General features: G+C 37.3%; 2 protein-coding genes across 4 annotated transcripts in view; one reads left to right on the top strand and one right to left on the bottom strand.

Moving 5' to 3' along the window:
• Positions 1-5,865: 5,865 nt before the first annotated feature.
• Positions 5,866-15,852, bottom strand: LACC1 (laccase domain containing 1). Of its 2 annotated transcripts, XM_035003325.1 has the most exons (7): positions 15,563-15,852; positions 13,600-14,214; positions 12,787-12,965; positions 11,891-12,056; positions 8,668-8,893; positions 7,417-7,577; positions 5,866-6,433 (listed from the first exon to the last, which is right to left on the bottom strand). In XM_035003325.1, exons 2-6 carry the CDS (start codon positions 14,159-14,161, stop codon positions 7,418-7,420), a joined length of 1,293 nt encoding a protein of 430 aa, XP_034859216.1. In that variant the 5' UTR covers positions 14,162-14,214; positions 15,563-15,852; the 3' UTR covers positions 5,866-6,433; position 7,417. The 2 variants fall into 2 exon arrangements, with proteins under 2 accessions (XP_034859216.1, XP_034859217.1); XM_035003326.1 differs by lacking the exon at positions 15,563-15,852 and having other exon boundaries at positions 13,600-14,415.
• CCDC122 (coiled-coil domain containing 122) overlaps positions 15,694-25,973 on the top strand; it is a 34,077-nt gene continuing 23,797 nt past the window's right edge. The window contains exons 1-4 of one of the 2 annotated variants that reach the window (XM_035003327.1): positions 15,694-15,811; positions 19,076-19,161; positions 22,874-22,963; positions 23,483-23,598. In XM_035003327.1, coding sequence (XP_034859218.1) covers positions 22,918-22,963; positions 23,483-23,598 — 162 coding nt within the window. In that variant the 5' untranslated portion in view covers positions 15,694-15,811; positions 19,076-19,161; positions 22,874-22,917. The remainder of the gene's footprint in view (positions 15,812-19,075; positions 19,162-22,873; positions 22,964-23,482; positions 23,599-25,973) is intronic. The other variant, XM_035003328.1, reaches the window with a different exon arrangement.

Here is a 25,973-nt window from a genome sequence, read left to right as displayed (position 1 = left end):
GAAGACACATATTTTATTTTATTTTATTTTATTTTAGATTTTATTTATTTGTCAGAGAGAGAGCACAAGCAGGGGGAGCAGCAGGTAGAGGGAGAAGCAGGCTCCCCACTGAGCAGGGAGCCCGACGTGGGACTCAATCCCAGGACCCCGGGATTGTAACCTGAGCCGAAGGCAGACGCTTAACCAACTGAGCCACCCAGGCATCCTGAAGACACGTATTTTAAGGCAATAATTTAATGTGTTTTTTTTGTTATACAAACTGGAAACCAGAAATTCCAATGTTTTTAAGAAACATGGCTGAACACGTTAAACAGATGTTCTTTCTTTAAAGAAACATGGCTGAACATTTTAAAACAGATGTTCTTCAAAAAGACATTAATGTATCACAATTATTTAAATTCAACTAAATATTGAAGATAGAAAACTACTTGGTAAAAAATGACAACACACACACTCCCCCCCTCAAAATGTTTTATAATCTTTATCTTTGGACTTTGTATTGGATCATTAAAAGATTCCTTCCCTTCTCCCTCCCTTTTTTCCTTCTATAGATATAAGTGATTACAATGTGTTAATCTTTGCTAGATATTAAAAATATCTAGCAAATGAGTAAGACCTGGTCCTTACTCTGACGGAGCTTACATTTACTAGTAGACAAGTAAACAGAACATTTAAAAATGAGTACACTGAGGACTATAAAAAGTGATGCACAGGATGCTAGCGAGGAAAATGACCAAGGAAAATGTTCTGGAAGAGAGACCACTTGTCTGAGCCTTAAAGAATGGTTATGAGTTATTCAAGAAAAATGAGTTTGAGAACTATGCACACAGAGCCAGCAATAGGTACAAAGCCAGGAGGCAAGATAAATCACCACTATGAAAGATAATGGTAAGACCTGCTGTAAACCCAATGACATCCAAAAAAAACTACTCATGTTTAGATACAGCAAAATTTGTTATATGGTAGAAGGCAGACTTTGAACATTAACATGGCCCCTCACCCTGCCTAATGGAACAAAAACTACTGAGCTTCTTCTATATATGACCGGCATACCACTCACAGAATATATACTACATTGACAACTGAATTTTGGTCATATCTCCCTAAGGAACTAGGGGGACACTGGAGTGCTATATCCATTCACCTAGGTGTTTATATGTTCTTGGTGCTGCTTGTTTTCTAATTCAGTAGAAAGCCTAAGTGAAAGTAACCTTAAACCTAATTTGACTTCTAGTCTATCTTTGAATGCAAACCAACCTTTGTGACCTGACCTAGCTTAATGTATATTCTAGGAAATGAAAAAAAATGCAGAATGGCTAGAATATGTGATATCGATATAATGGTGGAAATTGAAAAGGTAAGCAGGGGTGAGATCATAATAGCACTTATAAAAGTCAGTGAGCAGGTCTTTATCTTGGGGACAGTGGAAAAGCCATAAAATAATTCAGAGGGATGTAATATGACCAGACTTGCATTTTAGAATAATCAATAATAGCAGTAAAAGAAGGGATTCAATAAGGACTAGTTAGAAGGCTGCTCAAATGATGCACATGACACATGATGATCTGAATATCTGGCAGTTGTGACAGAGACACAGGAATGGATGATAGATTTACAAAGGTAGAAGCATAGGAAAAGAAGAGGTGAAGGAAAGGGAGACATTCAGAAACACTCTAAGATTTTTGGATGGGCAACTTCATGGAAAATGATTTCATTCTCTGAGATAGAACATGAGAGGGAAACAAATTTTGGAGGGAAAATGGTAACTTGGAGGATATTGTTTTGAGGGGCCCATAGGATATGTCCAACAAGGAACTTTTATACCCAAGTCTGAATATGTACTTGAAAGTATAAAATTGAAAGAATTAAGTTACCTTATGAATATGAAACATCAATTATGAAAACAAGGATGATGGGGGATAAGAAAATATAACTCTAAAACGTACTTAAGGAAAGTAAAGGAATAGGGAAGTATGTGTAAGATATAAATTGAAGCAACGTGCAATGCAAAACTAAGAATTAAGAAAATGGAAAACTCAATTGTTACCATTAACAAATCTATTTTCCACAAATGTTTCTCATGAAATGAAAATACTCTTTTTGTTGTTGTTGTTAGAAAGGAATGTGACATTCTGAGCTAAAGAGTCTGCTGGAAATTTTAGTTGTTTAATAAAATACATAACTGAACACCCCAGCCTTCTGAGAATTAAATAAAACAAAAAGCCTGCTCCAGATTTAGAAAGGACATAGTTTACCACCGGCATGTGGCACAAGGACTCGGGAAATACGATGTAAGCATTTATTTCTCCATTAAAAAAAAAAAATGCATCTAAGGAGAGTAGGAAAAGTCTGTCTCCACAAAATCGACATGCAATCATCATGAATCCAAACTAAATGTGTTAACCTGGAAAAAGTAGTACTGGCAGATTCTAATTCCTTCACTAAGCAAGTATCTAGCACAGAATAATGCAGTATTTGCAGCAGCTGCCCCGTCTCTGAAATCACAAGTTTTAAAACACTGCCTACAATGGAAACGTAGGTGCGCCAGACCATAGTTCCCATAAACATATACAGTAAGCACATAAACCATGATTCCCACTCTTTACTGCACAATTTACAAAAACTTTATAGAAAGAAATCTATTAATTCCACTGCATCCAATATGTTTTGTGTGAATTTACATTTAGGGCAGAGGCTATGTATCATATATAACACATACAGATTTCTTGCTTGCCATTTAGCGTGAACACTCAGATCCACACATACACACACACAAACACATAGATAACTGAGCAGTGCTTTCTTGAAAGCCTGAACTTCCATAGGTTGGTGGCATTCTCTAAGAGTTCACTTTTTTGTAGGATGGATATATTCTAACTTTAGGACAACCAAGTGAAAACCATATCAAATCCACTTTGGGATATAAAATGATATAATTCATATGTAACTGACATCTTATCTTTCAGCTTCTGAATTGGTGGGTATTATTTATGTTTTTGTCATGTGTCATAGAATAAGCTTCTGTGAATTTTTCCCCCAAAAATCTACTTATAGAAAGAGTTACTAGAGATTCTGTAGAAGTGAGATAGTTCCAGTTGGGTGAGGGTTCCTAAATGCTTTTATATACTTGAACTACAAGATATTTACATATAAAGTAGGACCAATACATTCATTAAGTTTAAATGCCCCTCCTTTTTTTTTTTTTTTTGGTATAACTAAATACAGAGAATAGATTGGTTCAACTTTATATCAAGAAACAGAGCAGAGCTACTTGTAGAAATACTGCCTCCTAGTGGAAAGATCACTTTTTAAATTTGTTTTATAAAGCACTGTAGTATAGCATATTTAGTCACTATGCTATTATTCACAATTTAAAATTACAATTAAATTTTAGTTTGATACTTAGTACCTCCAAAATAATCAAGTCATGAACTCTTATCTGATTTACAAACTTAATTCCTCTTCTTAATAAAACGACAACCAATATTTCCTATGTGCAGTTAGTAGCAGTGCTTAGATTGAAAACAAAACTTACTAAAAATAAAAATTATCATTGTGATTGTACCCCCAAAGTCCCAGAAACCTATATATAAATGCTTGAGAGTGACAGAGATCTTATAGAGATAAGATATGATGATTTAACAACCTAGTCATTATGTTTCTGAGTTATGAATCTGTATTTTTCACTCAGTAAAACAGCAAGGAGACTTTTCATTAAATACTCTGAAGCAGATAATCTAAAATCACAGATAATCAAATATAATTTTTATTTGGTTTTAGAATATTTTGGTACATAAAGTGAAATACCACCTAATACTCTTTTTTTTTTAAAGATTTTATTTATTTGAGAGAGAGGGCGAGGGAGCACGATCGAGCAGGGGGAGGAGCAGAGGGAGAAGCAGACTCCCCGCTAAAAAGGGAGCCCAACATGGGGCTCAATCTTAGGACCCTGGGATTAGACCTGAGCAGAAGGCAGACACCTAACTGACTGAGCCACCCAGGTGCCCCAGCCACCTAATACTCCTGTAAATTTGTAAACTTCAAAAAAATAATGCACAGAACTGGAAAATTATCAACCTTTCTAAATGTGTGAAATTATTCTTTATCTTTATAGTTATCATTAAACAGAAAAGTTTTTTGCATGAGTTTGAAATTATTGTCCTATGTTTTGTGTTTAATGCCTTTCGCCAACTGGAAGAAATGAGGTATTTTATTTAAATTTTACACTGAGCTATGAGTTGCTTAGAAGAATTCAACTAAATAAGGTATCAGGTTGCGACAGCTGTACAACATAAATCACAATATTGAAATTGCTGGTTTATTGACTGCCACCTTTCACTAGATATTAAACATCTGAAAGGCTACGACTATATTTTTTTTAACCTATCCTTGTATCTCAACAAAATTTTGGCTGAATGTATGAATGGATGATATTAACAAAAAGTTGAAAATAAAAATTAACTTAGATAGCTTTGATTAACTATAAAATCTGAAATGAGATTTTAAGTCACAAGATATGGGTTCAAATCTTATTTTACCACAAATTATATGATTTTAAGCTCCAACGAGACTGTTTTCTCACCTGAATAAAAAGAGTAACAACTGACCTATGTATTTCAGAGTAGCTATAAAGGTAAAATGAGATAATGTATGTAAAAGTCCTTTGTAAATACCTAACAAACGTAATTTTGCATTATTCTACTACATGTTCAGTTAGAAACAAATGTATAATAAGAAAATTTTTTAAGACGCAATATAACTACTCACATTAAAAATAACATGTCATATATTACATGTCACACCATTTTCTCCCAAGTGAAAACAGCTTGACTCCTCTCTTCAGCCTACAAATATACTTAAACGTACTGATCAAAAAAAAAAAATACCCCTTCCTTTGAGATACAACCCCCAGTACTTTATTTTCTCTAGTAAATACTATCAAAGAAGAGAGGACACTTATGCATCCTCCTCCTCAATGCACTGAAATCAGACTCTGCCACCATTGCTTGTAGAACAGCTTTGATATGGTTAATCCACTGGCTTCCTTCTCAGTCCTCATTTTATTCTATCTCTGAAAATTTCTTGTACCTTGTATCTCTGGAAATTCTGAGTACCTCTTACATTCATGCTGGCTATTTTCTTCAAAATAAGTATACTCTGTTTTTTCCCCCCTTATTTCTAATGATTCATCTTTTTTTTTTTTTACTGGTTTAGCTTCTGATTCTTCAAATGTAGGTTTATATGAGGTTTCACACTTGAACCTCCTTTTTCTCACCCTGTAGTTCTGTCTAGATGATTCAGCCTACTCCAACAGATTCAGGCCTCATCTCTGCATAGCCAACTTCTAAATCTGTATCTTTCTCTCAGCTCCCACCAAGATGTGACGTCTGTATTTCTAGTTATTGACCAAATATTTCCATCTGGATATACTTCAGTCTGCATGTCAAACTCATTATTCTTCTCCCTTTTCCCAAACATCTTCCTTCCCCTTTTTGCTGTTGTTGATAGTCAACCAAGCAGAAATCTTGGAGTCATCAATGACTTCTCCACTCTTCCTCACCTGTCATCTTCATTATTTATTAAGAGGATCTACTGATTCTATGTCTGAAATATCTCTTCATCTACTCTCCTCCATCTTAATTCCACTGTCTTCATTGTTTCTTTTTTAAAGTATTTTGCCTCTTAAAAAAGTCGCTCTGCTTTGGTCTCTCACAATTTAAATCCATCCTGTTACAAATGACGCTAAGGAAATAAAAACACTCCCCTACTTTTTATGCCTACTCTTTATCCAGAAAATCAACTCTAAACTCTTTGACATGGCATTTGAGACTAACTAATCTCTTTCCAACCTGTTTTTCTAGTAACTTCTGCCTACACCCTTCTCTCTCTAGAACATGTTTTACACTTTCAATTTCATGCCCTAGTTCATGGTGTTCCCTCTACCTGTTATGGTTGTTCTTCATTTATCAAAAGCCTGTACATCTTTTGGGTCCATGTGATATATCATTTTCTCTATAGCACTTTCTCAACCCTTCCTTCTTCTGTACTCTTCCACTGCTATTAAAATTAAAGTATTATAAGTGTTTATCTCCTCCACTGCATTAGACTCAAGGAGAAAAGGTCTTATTCACTTTGATTCACTTAGGTTTCACACAATGCCTGACAAATAGGGTGTACCCAGTAAATAATGAACTGAAGAGACCTATTCCTGATTTATATAACAAACAGAACAAACTTTAAGACTAATCCTCATCTAGATTTTACTAGAATCAAGTGAAAGTCATTTGGCTTTGGAGAATAGTGAAAATATACCTAAAGATGAATTATCCATTGTAATCCTTTTGGTTTTAAGTAAATCAAACAGCTAAATTTCTCTCTTGTAGTCAGTTTAGAAGGAGGCAAGAAATAGTTGTATAAAAATCCAGTCAAGTATCTGTAAAAATACATAGAAAACAAATATAAGATTCTTACTAGTGCTATTACAATATCAAGGTAAGGATCATTAAGCCTACTAAAGTCTTTTGTATATTAAAGAGTTAAAGACATTGTGAAGATTAAAAATAATATTAATTCAGTTAAGAGTAAACTTAAGGAAAATTAGATATATGCTAAAGGGTCAGCACTAAATCACTGTCATGAAATATTTTTGTATAACTAAAAAAAATCTGAAATAAATACTAATTTAATGAAATTATACTCAGTCTTACTCAATGACTACAGATCGTGTATCAGCAAATTATAGCCTGTGTGCCAAACCTGCCTGGCCCCTCACCTGTTTTTTATAAATAAAGTTTTATTGAAACACAGTCAAACTCATTTGTTTGTGTTGTTATATCTGCTTTTGCTCTATAATAGCAAAGCTAAGTAGTTGAGACAGAGACTGTATGTACCACAACCTAAAATATTTACTATCTACCCTTTAAAGAAAATTAGCCAACCCTTGCTATAGATAATCAGTTGCAAATCTAGTTGAAAACCAAGCCAGTTTGGATATGTGAGGACTTTTTATTATCCTAGAATTTAAAATCTTTATGCAAAGATTTCTTCTCAAAAATCAAAAGAATAAAAAAGAAAGGTATAAAGGTGTTATGATAGGAAATATACTGATGTCAAGTACATAGGTGATAAATGGTATACATACAGGATTTTTTAAATAAATGATTTTATATTTATTCTAAATGCTGGCCTGATTATTCTTGATTAACTAGGAAAAGGAGTGGCTATTCTATATATTAGAGCATGCCCCTAAAAATTAACTTTTCTACCTCTATTGCTTCACTAAAAAGTAGAAACTTAATTCTTCCTCCAAGAATAAAGGGGTAAAGTTAAATATAATTAGTTATTTTTAAAAATGAGGGGAGGGAAAGGTGGAAACAGGAAGGAGAGAAGTAAAGAGAGAGAAAGAACCTACTGTACCTCATTCTCTAATTGATATGAAGCCAATCTGTGTACCAAAATTAAGGCCATCTCGGACATGGGAGAAAAACTTGTCAGGATGGCAGGATGTACAGAGGTTAAGATCTTGGTTCAGGTCCTGGATATTCTGTGGTAGAATTCCTCCCCGTTCTAGAAGAATCCTTAGGATAAAGATTTTGCAAAAGATACCAAGAGTTTATTTTACCAATAGCCAAAGCAGTAAAAAATATATACATATGGATACTGGTGTAAAAGAATTCTGGGAAAGATTTGCTTGAAACAATGCAAATTGGTTTACAGATATAAAACATGAAAAAGTCAAGAAATGGAAGATTTTATCACCATTAATCTAAGTTCATATATGAACTGTAAAACCTTCTATATTGTCCTGCAGACATGACCTGGGTACAGAATTTTATAATCAAAATCAAGTACTTATTTAGAAGAAACTTCTAAAGTTACCAGGGTATTTGCAGAAAGATTCATTTGGTTCAGACAGAGCATGCTTTTTAGTCATTTGGCCTTCCCATCTCTTGTCCTCCTATTAAAAAATTTTTCACAGAGAAGTTGCTTCTCCGTAACACTTTACAATATGAAATATGACTATAAATTAGTGATACTATTTCCACAAGTACCTTTAAGAATCAACTTCAATCCTTTCTACTGTGCTAAATCATGCAGAATCTGGGCAAGGTTTTGTTGACGAATAGAAACACAACTCAGATCAGACAATTTTCTTTTTTAGAAAAGACAAATAATGGCTTTTAATAGCAAAATTTCATAATTCAAAATTGAAAGGGACCATAAAAAGCTTGAAAGTGACTATGTGCTTATATTATCTAACATTTTTGCTAAGAAATATATTCCTCTAGTTAATTAGAGAACAAAAATAATTTTAAAATATCATCTTCCTGATAGTTTATTACATTAGAGATTTTAGCTGAAGAAGGGCTATGAAGTACATGCAACTTTTCTATATGAAGTTTAAGTAGATCTCTCAAAACTATATGCCAAATATATCTTCCTTCACTTTAAAGTCAATTAAGAGATAACAGGAAAATTTGTTAGTCAAATGTAGATGAGAATATATTTCATAATCAAAATAAGTTTTTATATATGTGTATGTCAGCTACTTATTTATCCACCACCTCAATTTTTATTGGAGTTACTAATTGTTGTCTAAAATAATTTTCATTTTAGAAACAATAAGCAATAACCAAACTTGCAGTTCTGGAATGAAATCAAACATACCTGGTGGCTTTACGAATGTCAACACAGGGATTTGGTGAATCAAATAACCGTACACATTCAGGATCAAGATTATGAAATCCCTTTGCTGATTCCCTTGGCAGAGTAAAACAGCAAGGTCCTACTGAAGGTCCTAGTATAACAATAATGTCTTCCAAACTACAGCCATATTCTGTGATCATAGCATTCACTGTAGCCATAGCAATACCTAACAAAGTACCCCTCCAACCTGGTAAATAGGAAGAAAAAGAGATAAGGGAAGTTAAAACATAACATTTCACCTTGATTTATATCTAACTTAAAAATGAGCAGAGTCAGTTTCTTTTTTTCAAAGTCAGAAATAGCAAATGAATCACAAAATCAATTAATTAAGCTAAGTAATCAATTAACTGAAACACTGGTTTTTAAATGAGGTACACTATGCAAAGCATCTGACATGGGAGAGATACTTAATGGGAGGTCCTTTCCACTTCCTTTAAAAATATTCTACACTTTCAGTTTCCACTGGTATTATACCATGTTAGTCTTCTTTCTCTCCTTCACTTTTTATTCACATTTTTTTAAATTGGGGGGGAAATATACATAGCATAAAATTTACCATTTTAACTCTTTTTAAGTGTATACTTCAGTAGTATTAAATATATTCACATTGTTGTGCTACCAAGTTCTAGAACTTTTTCATCTTGCAAAACTAAAACTCTATGCCCATTAAATAACAATTCCCCCTCACCACTTTCCCCCAGCACCCCAGCACCCACCATTCTACTTTCTGTTTCTATGAATTTGACTACTTCACGTACCTCATATAAGTGGAATCTTACAGTGTCTTTTTGTGACTGACTTATTACATTTAGCATAATGTCCTCAAGGTCTTCATTCAGGTGTTAGGATTTCCTTCCTTTTTAATGCTAAATAATATTCCATTGTATGTATATATCACATTTTGCTTATCTAATCATCCATCTAGGGACACCTAGATTGCTTCCACCTCTCTGCTATTATGGATAATCCTGCTATAAGCACGAGTGTGCAAGTATCTTGTCAAGATCCTGCTTTCAATTCTTTTGGATAGACACCCAGAAGTAGAATTGCTGGATCATATGGTAATTCTATTTTAAAATTTTTGAGGAACTACCATACTATTTTCTATAGCAGCTTACCACTTTACATTCCCACCAACTGTGCATCAGAGTTATAATTTCTCCACATCTTCACCAACATTTGTTATTTTTTGTTTGTTTTTTTTAGTATTAGCTATCCTAATGGGTGTGAGGTGATATCTCATTAGTTTTGATGGCATTTCCCTAATTATTAGTGACATTAAACATCTTTTCACCATTTGCTTACTGGCCATTTGCTTATCATGTTTGAAGAAATGTCTATTCAAGCCTTTTGCCCATTTTTAACTGAGTTGTTGATATTTTCTGTTGTTGAGTTGTAGGAGTTCTTAATATATTCTGGACATTAACCCCTTATCAGATACATGAATTGCAAATATTTTCTCCCATTCCATGGGCTGCCTTTTAACTTTGTTGACTGTGTCCTTTGATGCATAGTTTTTTAATTTTGATGAATTCCAATTCATCTGTCTTTACTCTTGTTTCTTGTGCTTTTGGTGTTGTTTCTATGAAACCACTGCCTAATCCAAGTTCACAAGGATTTACACTTTGATAAGTTTTATAGATTTAGCTCTTACATTTAGGTCTTTAACCTATTTTTTTTTTTTAAAGATTTATTCATTTGAGAGAGAGAGACAGAGAGAGCACACAAGCAGGGGGAGAGGGAGAGGGAGAAGGAGAATCAGGCTTCCCGCTGAGCCAGCCAGGAGCCTCATGTGGGGTTGAACCCAGGACTCTGGGATCAAGACCTGAGCTGAAGGCAGATGCCCAACCATCTGAGCTACCCATGCGCTGGGTCTTTAACCTATTTTGAGTTAATTTTTATATATGATGTAAGATAAGGATCTAACGTCATTCTTTTGCATGTGAATATCCAGTTTTCTCAGCACTATTTGTTGGAGACTGTCCTTTCCCCACTGTATATACTCTAGGTACCTTGTTAAAATCTTCTGATCATATATGCAAATGTTTATTTCTGGGCACTTTCTTTTATTCCATTGGTCTATATGTCTGTCTTTATGCCAGTACCATACTGTTTTGATTACTGTGGCTTTATGACAAGTTTTAAAAATCAGAAAGTGTCAGACCTTTAACTTCATTCAAGAGTGTTTCATTTTGACAGCTTTGATCTTTGGTATTTAAAAATAATGTTTCAAAACCTAAGAAATAACAAATAAGATTCTCTTTTTGTATCTAGGAAATAAGACTCAAATGTTAAATAACTTTCTGATACTGTCAAATCATAAATCTCACTGCTAGTCATCCAATCCTATAAGTTTAGCCAGATCAAAAGAAAAATATGCCACTTCCTTATTTATCTTTTGTCTAAAAAGCAAAGTAGTCAGAGATTTACAAGCAGAAGGAACTCTAAAAGATCATCCCTCATTTCACAAAGTTATAACCACAGGATAATCCAAATAGCATTTTAAAATACCTTCAGAAACAAAATTCCATAACCTTAACACAATATTTAAAAATCCTTTGTTCTTAACTTTACAGAATAGTTAAAGGCACTAGACTATAACATATTAAAATAAATGCAGTTTTCCAAACATATCTTGCTTCTTAACTCCATACCTCTACACATGCTGCTGCACCTTCATCTTCAATGAATACCTTTCTCCGACATGCCTTATCTTCCTATTCCCCATTGCCTAGACTTCAAGGGTTCTCAACCAGAGGCAGTACCACTCCCTTTGGAGTGCTCTGAAAAGCATGTAGGAGCTTTTTTTGTTGTTATTACAACAACTGGGGGTGCTACTGGCATTAGGAATTTTGAAAGCCAAGCAAACTGCAATATAAGATTATCTTGCCCAAAATGTTAATAGCGACCCTGCTGAGAAACCCTGGCACCTAGTCAAGTCCTATAAATTCCTCAGGAATCAGCCTGGGTATTGCTTCCTTTGGGAATTCTACTCTGATTCACATAATTTGACTTAGGTACTGCTTTTATCTGCTCCTATAATAAAAGTATCCTGTCTCTATCCCTATTTTTACACTTAGTACCATGTAAAGTAATTAACTGTCATGCCCAGCAGAAAGAAATTATAATTTTTCCTATACTACAAAACTGGTAAAATCCTAAATGCTTAATTAAGTATACTTACCAGAGTGAGCAACACCACATGCTTTCCTGACAGGATCAGCAAAAACAATTGGTATACAGTCAGCAGCAAGAGCTGCTATTGTGACTCCCCTCTGATTTGTGGTGATTCCATCATAAGATTCAGGTTCCTTCCTTTCCATAATCCAGACATCACTGGCATGATCAGTCTAATACCAAAGATGTGTGATAAAAATATTTTGAAAGAAGAATTTCTCATACCATAAGCTTTTTCTGAAAATGCTCATTTTGTATAAAATTATATAACTAGTTTAATATTACTAATAAGCATTAAAAATATCACTTATATGGTAAAATACCAAACTTACTTGTCATTTAACTTTTGGTATTATAATCTCTGCATATTTTATGCAAAGGAAAACAGACTTTAACACTTAACAATTTAATAAAGTCCATCACAAATATCTCCTACTAGAGATGGGTAAATCTCGCAGCACTTTCCATAAAGTACTATTTATGGAAAGAAGTTAAATTAATTACCAAATTAAAGATATTTTTACTTTTCCTGACCCAAATAAAGCTAGAATTCTGTAAGAAACAAAGCATCAATAGAGATCCTAGTTCCTCCGAATGCTGATTTAGAAAATAATGGCCTTTCCCACCATTCTGGAATCTTCCTTCTAAATCAAAAAGGGCAGTGGTACTATAAGAATTGACTGTACTTTTAGATACATTGAACTTCAGGTGAAAGATACCTATCATAGAATTGATTTTTAGGCTATAGTGTACAGATCTAAGAAAAACAACCATAAGCATTATCCTAAAATTTTAGATAAAACACAAGATGCAAAAGTTAAATAGCTTGATTAAAGTCCATGTAGTCATTAGCACAGTCAAGAATATACTTTAGATATTCTAAAACATGAAACAAAATTTTACCTTTATTCGGTAAAATTTCTCCACATTAAATCCTGCAGCATTCCCCAACCTACGCAGATTTTCTTGAACAACGACCTTGGGATCTCTCCTTTTGGAACTACTGAAGAGATTGAATGAGCTAAGAGTTGGGATGTAAGATATTCCACCTGTTCTTGTAGTAAATCCATGTAAGAAAATATCTGTTGAATAGAAGTAATAAAGATTAAAAATACACTATACAAAAGACTATAAAATGTTACAAACCCAGTGTCTCACTAAGACTTTCTATGATCACCTCAAGCTGCATGTTTTCCTGGCTTCCAATTTCTACAGCACTGTGTACTTCATGTGTTCTTGTTACATATGACTTTGTGTTTTCTTTACCATCCCCATGGGATTATTGCTCTTCAGAGTATCTTCTGTCCCCTTTGTCTTTGTTATTCCTAACAGCATATAGCCCACACTAAATATCATTTAACCAAGAAGTAAGATTGACTTGCTAAAATTTCATTCTTCTGTGAAGGTGCCAATGAGTTAAGGTATCACAATTTCTAAATAGGAGATGCTTAGGGTCATAAATCTCATTTTAAAGGAAGGCTGGGGGATTTGTCTTAAAACTGAATTTGCATAAAACAAATTTATTTATTAAGGGTGGCTCTGAAGGGACTATCCCTTGATATCCCTTGACATCCCTCACACTCCCATGTTGCAACTGATGCCAATGAGCTCATAAACCTATAGTCTACAAAAGAAAGGAGGGGAAAAAAGGCGAACAAGCTCTAAAGAAAGACTAGTTTTTCATGTATACAGTAGAAACAACAGTGTTTAACGTACCTGAGATCAAAGGAGATGTGATAATGGTTAACTCTCCTTTCAGTGCTGGCAGACTTCTCAAATATGTTTGTATTTCTTTCTGGATTGCTTCTACTTCTTGAGCTGTGATCATGTCTATTTCAGTGGATTGTTTCAGAGGAACTCCCCTCAAAGTCACCTGTAAGTCTTCAAACTCAAAACTGTAAACATTGGTGAAGAGTTGATCAATAAAAGCCTTCAGTAATGTCTTCCGGTGCATGGGTACAATTACCTTAATGCTGCTCAAATTTTTTTCATCAATTTTTTGCTTAATAGTATACAAGGAGGCAGCCATACTAGGATTGCTAACAGTCTCAAATTCTCTCAGGAGAGTTGATAATCCATTGCTTGCTTCTAATTCACAGTTATTATGTGCACCATTCCTTTCACAGCTGATGTTATTGCAACACATTATGCAAAGAAACTTGGCCTTGGCAGCATGGTGGTATCGGACAGCATTCAATGTCTTCAGTAATGCCTGATGACTGTTTTTCTGAGAGTTAAATTTCAAACCAAAGAAATCAATCAACACTGCTTCTGCCATCCTTCAATATGGTACAAAGCCCTTCAAAGATTTCTGTACCTCCTAGAAATCACCTATAAAGAAAAATTAGCCTAAGAATGCAAAATTATATCAATCTTCTCATAGTTACAAATTTGTACCTACGTTTTAAAAAAAAAAAAAGTTTCACTGATCTAAAAACGTAACAAAATAGTAGATCTAGACGATTCCAAGCAAAGATAGTCCATTATTTGTCCTAAGAGAACCATGAGTGGAACCATCTCTTAATTTGTTTTGTGAAAGTGATTTGTACATCTTTCCAGCAGAACAACAGTTACTCTGTGTGTGTGATGTTTTTTCACACAGCAAATTTTAAGTAGGGAATTACTTATTTTTTTAAGATTTTTTTTTTTTAAAGATTTTATTTATTTATTTGAGAGAGAATGAGATAGCATGAGAGGGGGGAGGGTCAGAGAGAGAGGCAGACTCCCTGCTGAGCAGGGAGGCCGACGTGGAACTCGATCCCAGGACTCCAAGATCATGACCTGAGCCGAAGGCAGTCGCTTAACCAACTGAGCCACCCAGGCGCCCGGGAATTACTTATTAACTTAGACAAAGTCCTGCTTTTTAATTACAGGGTGTCAATTTATCTTATATGTATATCATTAATCCGGACATGACTGGCATGTTAGGTCACACCCTTCATATGAAATATCGGGGCCTTCAATAGGTTAATGGGAGCTGCACCTAAAATACACATTTTTTAAGGGGATAAAAGCTGAGACGATTCCAGGATTTACACAGCACTCCAGGTGAGTGATTTGGATCAGACGTGCTACCCACCTACTTCCTTACTCGGTACCAGCACCACCATCACCCGCTCTCCCCGGCGCGGATCTTCTCCCCTCCCAGCCCTGGCAGTCGGTTTCTCTTCAGGGGCCGCCTTTGGTGGTGACCCCCTTGGCCCGGGACGCTTTTCTCCTGCAGCCACTCCCAACCTCCACTCCGTACCGAACTGGGCTCCCACTGAGGTTCATTTCGCCAATTTTGAAAAACGAGAGCAGCGAGGGGGGTGACGACCATACTCCCTTCTGCCTTGGGAAATGCCGCAAAAAGCATCTGTCCTCCCCGCCCCGCCCGGTCCTGCGCTCGGTCTCCACCTGCCCTGGCGTCCCCACCAGCCCTGGCGCCTCCACCGCCTCCACCCGCCCCCTTGGGACTTTCTGACCCACCGACGCACAACGCAGGCAGTTTTCCCCGTACCGCCTGCCGGCGCTCCGCCTTGGCTCGTACTCTCAGTCTTCCGCGAGCTCCGAGGCGCCCGGCCGCCGCCACCCGCCGCCCACAGCCTGGACGGAACCCGGAAGCCACGAGCGTGGCACCTGGAATTCTAAGCCCGACCCCGCGACTCCGCCGCAGCAGCGCCTGCCCCACCGCACCCACCTCACCGCCGACCGACCACGGGCGCCCGGCCTGGCGTGGGCACGACGGCTGGGGCCCCGCGACTGCGGAGGACCGGGCCGGGTCAGGCCAGCGACCCGCAGGGAGGCACGAGCGAGTTCGGGGGAAGAGGGCTGGGCACCGAGAGGCGCGGGGAAAGCCCGGGAGGAGCCGAGCGCCGGCCCTCGCAGCCGCCTCAGGAGTTCCGGGTCAGCGCAGCCCGTCGAGGCCGTCCTCCGCCGCCCCGCTGAGGTAAGAGAAACAGGAACCAGAGCCCTCTAGCAGGCGCCCGCCGGGTCAGCTGGCGGGGGCCGGGGCGGCGAGCCACGAGGGGCGCTCGAGGGAGGCGGGCCCGTGAGGGGGCGGGGCGGAGGGCGGGCCCTTGAGTGGGGAGGGACGTCAGGCGCGCAGGTGAGAGAAGCGGGGCGACTGGCAGGCTTGCTGGCCCCTGAGGGGAGCCGGGCGGCTGAGAGGCTTGCGGGCGGGTGAGGGGAGCTGGGCGGCGGGAGGGCGGGTCGGTGAGGGGAGTAGGGCGGCTGGAAGGCTGATGGGCCGGGGAGGGGAGCAGGGCGGCGGGAGGGCGGGTCGGTGAGGGGAGTAGGGCGGCTGGAAGGCTGATGGGCCGGGGAGGGGAGCAGGGCGGCGGGAGAGCGGGCCAGGTGAGGGGAACGAGTCGGTGAGGGGAGCAGGGCGGCGGGAGCGACCCGGGGAACAGATGGCAGACTCCCTTCTGCGAATGGAAGCGCTCTCCCCCAACGCTTGAGGACGCGCAGTGTGGGTCAGACAACTTGGTTTAATCACCAGAGCCCAACCCTGAGACAGCCTGTGTTATCCCTTGGCAGTTCGCCCCATCCAGGGTTCAACTAATCGGCCTCCTTGGGTGGAGTTTGTTTGTTGTGCTTGGTGTTTTTTACAGTGTGGTTTTTTTGTTCCCAGAAACGCTTGGGTTGAACCTTCCTTTGCCTTTTTGCAGATTCCACCTTACTTGCTGACTGGACCAACACTCTTTACAGCTCCTTTATTGGTACTGACAGAGACTCGTCAGGCCGTTTAAAAATCTGTGTCACTGGTAGAAAATTAGAAGACAGTAACTCTTAGAATTGTGATAAATTAGCCTCCCTTGTCTAACCTCAAAGAGTATAACGTTTATTTAGAAATAGCGAACAGCTACTACTACATGGAGGGCAGGTGCTAAGATAAAGGGACAATCTGTTCAGCCATTGAAGAGTAGGAGAAAGGTTGCTTCCTGTGGAACTGGTTATGGTGGAAGGAGAGGTCCCTTTTGTCTTTATTGTTGCTCAGACAATAAGTGCTGAAGAAGTTTTGCCTGAAAGAGAAAGAGTCCTAGATATCTAGGAGTTTAGAAGAGCACTTGGAGGTGGGCAAGTGCTTCCATTCTATTTGACTAGGTAATGGGATCACCAACCCAGAATAGGAACTTGCTGTTCAGTATCCCTCACAGATATTTTTGTCACAATTTGTATTTTCATGATTTTTGTGGGGCATTTGTTAAGAGCCCTGAGCGGTAGATGGTACACCTGATCAGAAGGTACACTCTACACTCTCTGAGTTTGTTTTATGTTAAATATTACCTTAAGCAAAATAGAGATCTTTTGAGTTACAACACTGGTTTAAAACATTTATCCCTGTTTTTATAGACAATGATGGGAATTCATTTTCTTTCATGAAACAGTAGTGGCAGTAAAAAATTTAAAAATATTTCAAAATAGGAAAGCTGTCAGGGAAGAGATAGTTTGTCATTGTGTTGTATTTACATACCATTTCCTTTCACCATTTGCTCCTAGACTATCTGCCCTCATCTAACTCTCTTACCTCATCTCCACTGACCCACTCCAGTGGTTCTCCTGGCTGTACATCAGAACTACAAGCAGAACTTAAAACTAAATCTAGGGACTCCACTCGATATACATTTGAATCAGAATCTCTGGGAGTCAAGTCTGGGCATGTTTTTCTTTGCTGTTTATTTTGCTTTAATCTATACAGATGATTCAGATGCATAATTAGGTTTGAAAAACAACTGCCTTATTCCCAAGCCACTCAAACTAAAGGCTGTTTCTTGGATGAGCTACAAGATTTTATCCCATACATATGCTATTCCTTTTACTTAGAACACCCTTCTCTTTTTATGCTTACCTAACTGCTACTTATTTAAGATCTTTCAACCTCAATCATAACTTTCCTTGAATCCCCATTCCCTCACCAGGCAGAATTAATTGCTTCTTCCGTAGCATTTTGTTCATACAAAAGAAACCCTCTCATTGATGCAGTCTGAACCCATAGCCTAGTAATAAGTTGAAAAAGTCAATTAAACACTGAAGTGTACACTTTATAAGGATGAACTTGATAGTATATAACTGTGTGACTTGGGACTCTATGTCTTCATACTCATATGGTCTTCTTAATGTGTGTCTGAGTTTCAAATTTCCCTCTGCCTTTCTGCTGTAAAAACACCTGTGTGGAAATAATGACCAGCCATATGAGAACAAGCAAAGAATTATTTATGCAGAGTTTGCTATGGCAAGGGAGTCAGCCATCACTTGTGTGTTGGCAGAGTAGGAAAGCTTTAAGAGTGGAAAAAGGGGAAATCTTCAGGTATATCCCGATTGGAGGCTACTGGCATGGGGAAGCTGTAGGTAGGCTAACTAGAAGCAGGACATCCTATGTGATTGGTTAAGAGTGTACATTTTGGCTTTCTCTGATTGGCCCCAAGTAGGGAAGCTGTTAGTTATTCATCAAATACTGGTCATTTGGGGCCAATTGTTATAGGACTTATTGTTTGGCTTCTGGAATTGTTATTAGAGATAGTGGTCTGGCTTCCTACAAGTCTGACATAGATAGCAGTATGGCTTCCTAGTCTGGTTACTGTAGATAGCGGATTGGTTTCCTGAATTGGTTGCTGCACGTTGTGGGTGAAAGTGCTGTATTTATATATGGTCTGACCACTTTTTACATAGCCAGTCTCTTACCTGCACTGGATTTAGGGCCCACCCTAAATCCACGATGATCTCATCCAAGGTACTTAACTTAATTACATCTGCAAAGACTATTTTTCCAAATAAGACCACATTCACAGGTTCTGGAGGTTAGGATATAGACTTGTGGCGGGGGGCACCATTCAACCCACTGCAAGCTCCTTATGGTTTAGAAATCACACTTACTTGTAGAGTAACAGAAGACCTTGCTTCTTACTGTTCTCGATGAAACAAGCAGGTAGATTATGACTGGATTTCATCATAGGCCTGGCATTTCTATTTGAAACAGTGGCCTAGCCATCCCTTAAAGCTTGGATTCAAGCTGCTGATCAGTCTCTATATGTCTACACTTTAAAAGGACACATTTGGTAGTCCAGCACTATCAGAACATTCAGAGAAATCTCACCTTTGGTAGAAAGCTAGAAGCAATGTGGATAATATATTAATGTTGTCTGTATTGTCTTTGATAGGAAGTTAAAGAACAGTACAAATCCTTTGGGTTTTTGTTTTATTTTGTTTTCAGCATCCTGAAACCTTAATCTCACTGCCTAGTCAAAGAAGAGAGTAATGCCTAGTCCTGGCAGATCCTAACACACAAGTATATAATAGGTATGAATAAATTTTTAATGATTCAATGAATTAATTCCTTTGGATGACTCTGATAATGTTGTAACTTCTCTTGAAAACATGTGGTTGAAAACACTTATGGTCTTTTTTTTACCTGAAATATGTCTTATTCTTACTCATTTGTACAGTGTGTCACATTTTTCCCACTATTATCTTGTTGGAATTGAACCACTCAAATCTGATTTCATCATGCTTATGGCAAATATAGACCATAATTTAAAATTTGCTTGATACCAAGGAACTCTTTTATCTCATCTTTCCCCAGGCTAATTTTTTAGCTTTCTCAGTTAAATGTCAGCTTTAGATATTAAGCCCCCTGCCCTTAGAAAACAGTTTCACACAAGGAAAAATTATCTGTTTTCTGATAAAGTATCTATTCTAAAGGGGTAGAATGAAATTATAAACTTAACTACTTTAACTACCTGGCAGGTTCACATGATAGCTTTTCCCATTCAGAATCAAAAACAGTGCCTATGTGATATGGATGCACATGTACAATTGCCTCCTCTTAATTCTTCTAAGCTAAAAGCTCTCAAAAGCCCCAGGGTATTTTGACAGTCTTGCTTTATTTTGCTCATTAATGTGGAGGAGGTACCAGATGATGAGTTTCCAAAAGCTGGAACCATGGCCTTTTTAAATTCTCCCAAGGGTCAAATAGAGGGGTTTGCCTCTTCAATGGAAAAGAGATAATGCACAAATCATGCTTATCCCAGTGCTTTAGTACATATTAAGTGCCTAATAAATGTTAATTTGGATCCTAATTGTTTCAAATTCCATCCTTCCTACTTGTTGGATGTGTGGCCTTTGGCTAATTTCTTAATTTCTCCAAGTCTTAGTTTACTCATCTACAAAATATAAATAAAAATAATATCTAGCTTATAGGATTGCTCTGAGGGAAAATAAAGATAATTCCTGTAAAAGCACTTAGAAAAATGCTAGTTAATTGTAAGTACTCAATAAATGTTGACTATAGTTATTATAAGAGAATGGTAGTTTAATATAGTATCTGCATTACATTGTTTTCTGTAAAGCTAATTTTCTTAGTTAAAAATATTTTTTCTAAATGTGTTTTAGATGTAAATTGGACATTTACTATGGAATACTGTAGATACTGTTTTTTTAAATCAGAGTCACTTAATTCATCTTTATATTCCTCACAATACCTTGCATATTATATGTACCTATATATGTGGTTTGAATGAAAGAGTAATTGATACTGTCTAGTCTAAACTCTCTTTTCATTGATTTAAGCAATTGTAATGAATTATCAGTAGGTGGCAGTAGTTTTCATTTTTATCTTCTACAATAGAGATCCAGAAAAAACTAAAACTTTCCCAATTTTATTTTTTTAAAGATTTTATTTATTTATTTGAGAGAGAGAGCACAAATGGGGAGGGTGGGGAGAGGGGCAGAGGGAGAGAGAGAAGCAGACTCCACCCCTGAGCAGGGAGCCTCACTTGGTGCTCAGTCCCACCCATGACCAGATCATGGACCTGAGCCAAAGGCAGACACTTAACTGACTGAGCCACCTAGGCGCCCCTAAAACCTTCCCAATTTTAAAGTAGATATCCTTTCACAAATAGTTGGTTTAAATAAATGTCACCCAAGAGTTTTTCAATTTATGTTGCTTCAGAAATAGAGATCAAGAAGTACCAGTTATTTTATTTTTTGTTATATAGATCTAATTTTCTTCATTTTTTAGATTTCTTCACCAAATTTTTTAGGGAATACAAAAATGTATAAGACACTATATCTGTCTTCCTGGAGCTTACAGTTTAATAGGGAAATAGAGTATAAAATAATGGAAATAATAAGAACAAAAACTTTTGAGTAGCAGGAATTTGCTAAATGCTGTCATGCATTATTTCATGTAGTCCTCCCAATAGTCCTAATGAGACAGTTATTACTATCGTTTCTGTTTTATAGATAAAGAATCTTAGGCCCAGCTTGGAAAGAATTTACCTAATAAAGTAGTAAGTGGTACAACCTGAGTTCAAAGCTAGCTCTATCTTACTGTATGACCTAAACTGTTATAGAGATATAGAAACAATTGCACTAAAGAGAGGGAAGGATCATATCTACCAAGAAAGACTTCTTAAAGAAGATGCCATCTATGATGGGAGTTGAAAGATTGGCTGTGATGTTGACATGGTGGGAACAGTATTTTGGGAGCATAATTCTATCATTAGAACAGGGTAAATTGAAGTGGAGATAGACTACAAATAGACACCTGTTAAGTAAGTGCCAGGCACTGTTCTAAGATCTCTGCCCTGGTGGAGCTTACATTAGTAAAAGGAGATAGAAAAGAAACAAATGTATATAAAATATCAGTGGTGGCAAATGCTATTAAGAAAAATCAGGCTGGGGCGCCTGGGTGGCTCAGTTGGTTAAGCGACTGCCTTCGGCTCAGGTCATGATCCTGGAGTCCCGGGATCGAGTCCCGCATCAGGCTCCCTGCTCGGCAGGGAGTCTGCTTCTCCCTCTGACCCTCCTCCCTCTCATGCTCTCTGTCTCTCATTCTCTCTCTCTCAAATAAATAAATAAAATCTTTAAAAAAAAAAAAAAGAAAAAGAAAAATCACGCAGGGTAAGGAAATGGGAGAATGAAGGAGGAGAGGTCCTGTTTTAAAGGTTATGAGGGAAGGCTTCTCTACTAAGATACTATTTAGAAGTGATAAGCAGTGAATGGATTCCAATATAATTTAAACGTAGAACCAATGAGTTTTGCTAAAAGAATTGCATGCAGCATATAAGAGAAAAGTCGAGATTCTGGTTTGTCCTTTGAGTAAACAATCAGGGCAGAAATCCTGGGCCATATACTTGGAAAATGTCTTAAAGGATTTCCCAAAGAGCCTATGAAACATCAACAGTGAGCTCTCATTTATGATTATCTTGGGCAAGTCTTGTTGAATTTCCATGGGCTCTACACTCTTCTAGAGGCCTCCTTGCTAATGTCTCCAGGGATTTGGGCCTGAACAAGAAAAACTTGTAATTTATTGAAAGGAAGAGACTATGAAGGAGCAGGTTTAGTGGTGGTGATGGAGTGAACAGAGACATCAAGAGTTCAGTCTGGGATATATTAAGTTGAAATGACTGTAAAAATCCGAGGGAAGATACCAAGTAGGCAATTTAGAATGAGTCTGGAGCTCAAGAAGGATGTTCAAGTTAGAGATATAAATAAATAAAACCTATAAGTGGATTTTAAAGCTATGCAACTAGATGACATCACCTGAAGAGTGAGTATAGAGAAGAGGCCTAAGGACTTAGCACTGGGACACTGACCTAGATGAGAAAGCTGAGGAGGAACTAGCAAAGGAAACCCTAGACAGAGTCTATAGTAATTAATTACTCACTATATATGTAAGGTACTATGCTAAGCATGCTACATATATTACTTTATTATGACAGTCCTGTGAGGTTTTACAGATGAGGACCCTGATGATCAAAGAAGTTAAGAAACTTGCTCAAAATCATAACAGCTAAAAAGCAAGAGAACCAAGATTCAAATACAGTTCTATTTTCTCTAAAACTCTCTGACTTAACCATTGTATTTTAATTCTTGGAACAAAGATGAAATATCATTGCCATCCCTATGAGGTATTTGACAGTGAATTTGCTTTCAGTATCACCAGGATAAATGATGGGGGGAAAAAACAAAGAAGAGTGAAAAATTGTCAATATTGATTATTTTGTAGGCATAAAGAAGGTGAACAAAAAAGGGAGAAAGAGACAAAGTAGAATGTCAGGCAACAAAGAAAGGAAGAGTCAAGGAGTTCCTGAAGAAGGTAATGAAGCAATCTTAAGAAATAAATAATTAAAAGATAAGCAGCAACAAAAAGGTAGTATGATAGGATAATTGTGTTAAAATGTATAGCCAAATAGAATAGAGGGAAGCTATTAAATTTCTCCAGGAAGAAACTTACATGGTGTTTAGAAAAGGCATAACAACCTAAAAATGCAGGCCTGTACTGAAAATTCATCAACTATAATTGCTATATGGTTATTATGATAGCACTGTAATTATGCATATGTATAAGTGGTCTGGATTAAAAAAATGAGGACAATCAAAATATTTATCCTGTTCCATACAGGAACAGGTATAACATTGCAGTAGGCAATTCTGAATTGTGTCTTATTATGGCTTTTGATTTTGGTTTTGTTTGTAGTCAGAAAGGTAATATTACCAACCCTAAATCTACTTTATTTAGAGAAACATCGTATTTTTCATGACTATGTGTGAAGAAACAATAACTTAGAGTGTTTGCAACTTACATTTTTATTATATACTTTATTCTTTTGTTCAGCTCTGGCTAACCAAGGCACATCTTCATTAACTGATGCTGTAGAACAAGTTGCAAAGCAACAACAATCACAAACATCAGAAATAGAAAAAAACAAAAAAGTTCTGTTCCATTTGCAGGTAATCTACTTCATATAGTCTTTTAAATGAGTCATTACTATCTTCAGAACTATATTAAATTATTAATAGGGAAGTTATTAAGGATACTTAACTTGGGAGGCTATTTGAAACTCCTGTTTTTCATGCTTACTCCTTCTTAATTATTATGTTATCCCAAAGTGAAGTCTGTACAAGTATTCGAGTTTCATGGAACATTTCACACACCCAATATACGAGAATTCAGAAATGTCCTTACAACTGTAATATGTACATATAAAACCCATGTATCACACAGAATTATTTTAAACTCACTTTTATTTGATAGTTTTTCCTAAAATGCTAAATTGAAGGAAGGTTAAGTTTTTAAGCCAGTGTTTTTAAAGCCATGGCTTTTGAGTTATTAGTTGTCAGTGAACATTTCAAGTTGATAAGAAACATTTTTGTGTTCCTTATATTTCATAATATAGTCATAATTCCGCTGTGGAGAATCTGGAAGCCATACTTGTTTTTTGTATGCAGCACAATTAGATATAACTATACTCTGTTAATATAGCTAAAGAAACAAAAATGGAAATGGTATCTTTACTTTGTGCTTTGTAAAGGTTATTATTAAATATATCATGGAAGTGAAGACTAGGCTCTACAGCCCAGCTACCTAGTTTGAAAGACAAGGTTTGCTACTTTTAGCTCCATGGTTTAATTTCTCTGTGCTTGTGTTTTTGTATTTGTAAAATGGAGATAATATGACCTGCTTACAAGGTTTTCATGAGGATTAAATGAATTAATATTTGTAAATATATGTAAAGTATCCTGCTGGGGCCCTGGTGGACAATATAGAGCTAGATTTTGATGTTGGCTTTAGGTATTAATGCATCAGCAGAGCTGTGATGATAATAATTATACTATCTTAGTACTATGGATCTCATAAATATTTGCATTGCATAGTCATTTTTAGAAAAGAATACATTTTTTGCAAGAGAATATGATATAAAAATAATAATGTCTTAGCTTTTTATAAAGAAATTTTCTGGGGCGCCTGGGTGGCTCAGATGGTTAAGCGTCTGCCTTCGGCTCAGGTCATGATCCCAGGGTCCTGGGATCGAGTCCCACATCAGGCTCACTGCTCGGCGGGAAGCCTGCTTCTCCCTCTCCCACTCCCCCTGCTTGTGTTCCTGCTCTCGCTCTCTCTCTGTATCTCTGTGTCTCAAATGAATAAATAAAATCTTTAAAAAAAAAAAAAATTTTTCTGTAAAACTTCTCAGTCTTCAATGAGTTTCACAGGGCTTATTTCACTTATATCAAGGGCCTACTTTTTTTTTTTAAGATTTTATTTATTTATTTATTTGACAGAGAGAGAGACAGCAAGAGAGGGAACACAAGTAGGGGGAGTGGGAGAGGGAGAAGCAGGCTTCCTGCTGAGCATGGAACCCTATGTGGGGCTCAGTCCCAGGACCCTGGAATCACGACCTGAGCCAAAGGCAGCCACTTAACCAACTGAGCCACCCAGGCGCCCCTTGAGGGCCTACTTTTTATTAAGCATTTTGCATTGTCCTCACTCATCTATTGAAGAGGGAGACAACGAAATAAATAATTATATGCAGGGTAGTAACGTCTACAATAGAGGCATGAACACAAATTTAACGCTGAAGACGGAATGATCACAAAGTGATGTTTCAGTTGAGTTTAAAAGAAGACAGCTGGAGTTCACTTGAATATTGGTTATCTAGGACACGTTTAAGGGTTAGGGGGTGAGGAGGATGGTATTCCGGACAACAGGTTTCTGAGAAAATTCACAGAGGCCTGAAATAGCATTTGATACATTCATAGAACTAGAGTTGACCCTTGAATAATGTGGGGTTAGGAGTGTTAACCCCTGGCCCAGTTAAATCCACATATAAATTTTGATTACCCCAAAACTTAACTACAATAGGCTACTATTGACTAGACGACTTACCAATAACATAAACAGTCAATTAAGACAGATCTTTAAGTTACATGTATTATATACTGTATTTTTACAATAAAGTCAGCTAGAGAAAAAAATGTCATTAAGAAAATCACAAGGGGACGCCTGGGTGGCTCAGTTGGTTAAACGTCTGCCTTTGGCTCAGGTCATGATCCCAGGGTCCTGGGATCAAGCCCTGAGTTGCAAGTTGCATTGGGCTTCCTGCTCACCGGAGAGTCTACTTCTCCCTCTGCCTCTCCCCCTGGCTTGTGCTCTCTCTCTCTCTCTCGCTCACTCTCTCTCTCAAATAAATAAAATCTTAAAAAAAATTATAGGGAAGAGAAAATACATTTACAGTACTGTACTGTATTTATATATATAAAAAATCTGCCTATACATGGACCCATGCAGTGCAAACCTGTGTTGCTCAGGGGTCAACTGTATATGTAGT

Source organism: Mirounga leonina, unplaced genomic scaffold (genome assembly GCF_011800145.1).
Source record: "Mirounga leonina isolate KUSES-001 unplaced genomic scaffold, KU_Mleo_1.0 Mir_127, whole genome shotgun sequence".
Lineage (NCBI taxonomy): Eukaryota > Metazoa > Chordata > Mammalia > Carnivora > Phocidae > Mirounga > Mirounga leonina.
This window is presented reverse-complemented; position numbering and strand designations above follow the sequence as displayed.

What these genes read in the sequence shown, in the direction of transcription:
- LACC1 (XM_035003325.1), bottom strand. Translation starts at nt 14,161, where the DNA reads ATGGCAGAAGCAGTGTTGATTGATTTCTTTGGTTTGAAATTTAACTCT. An exon ending in ATGTGGTGTTGCTCACTCTG is followed by an intron (nt 8,894 to 11,890) that starts GTAAGTATACTT and finishes CCTATTTACCAG; the next exon opens with GTTGGAGGGGTACTTTGTTA. An exon ending in GACATTCGTAAAGCCACCAG is followed by an intron (nt 7,578 to 8,667) that starts GTATGTTTGATT and finishes CTTTATCCTAAG; the next exon opens with GATTCTTCTAGAACGGGGAG.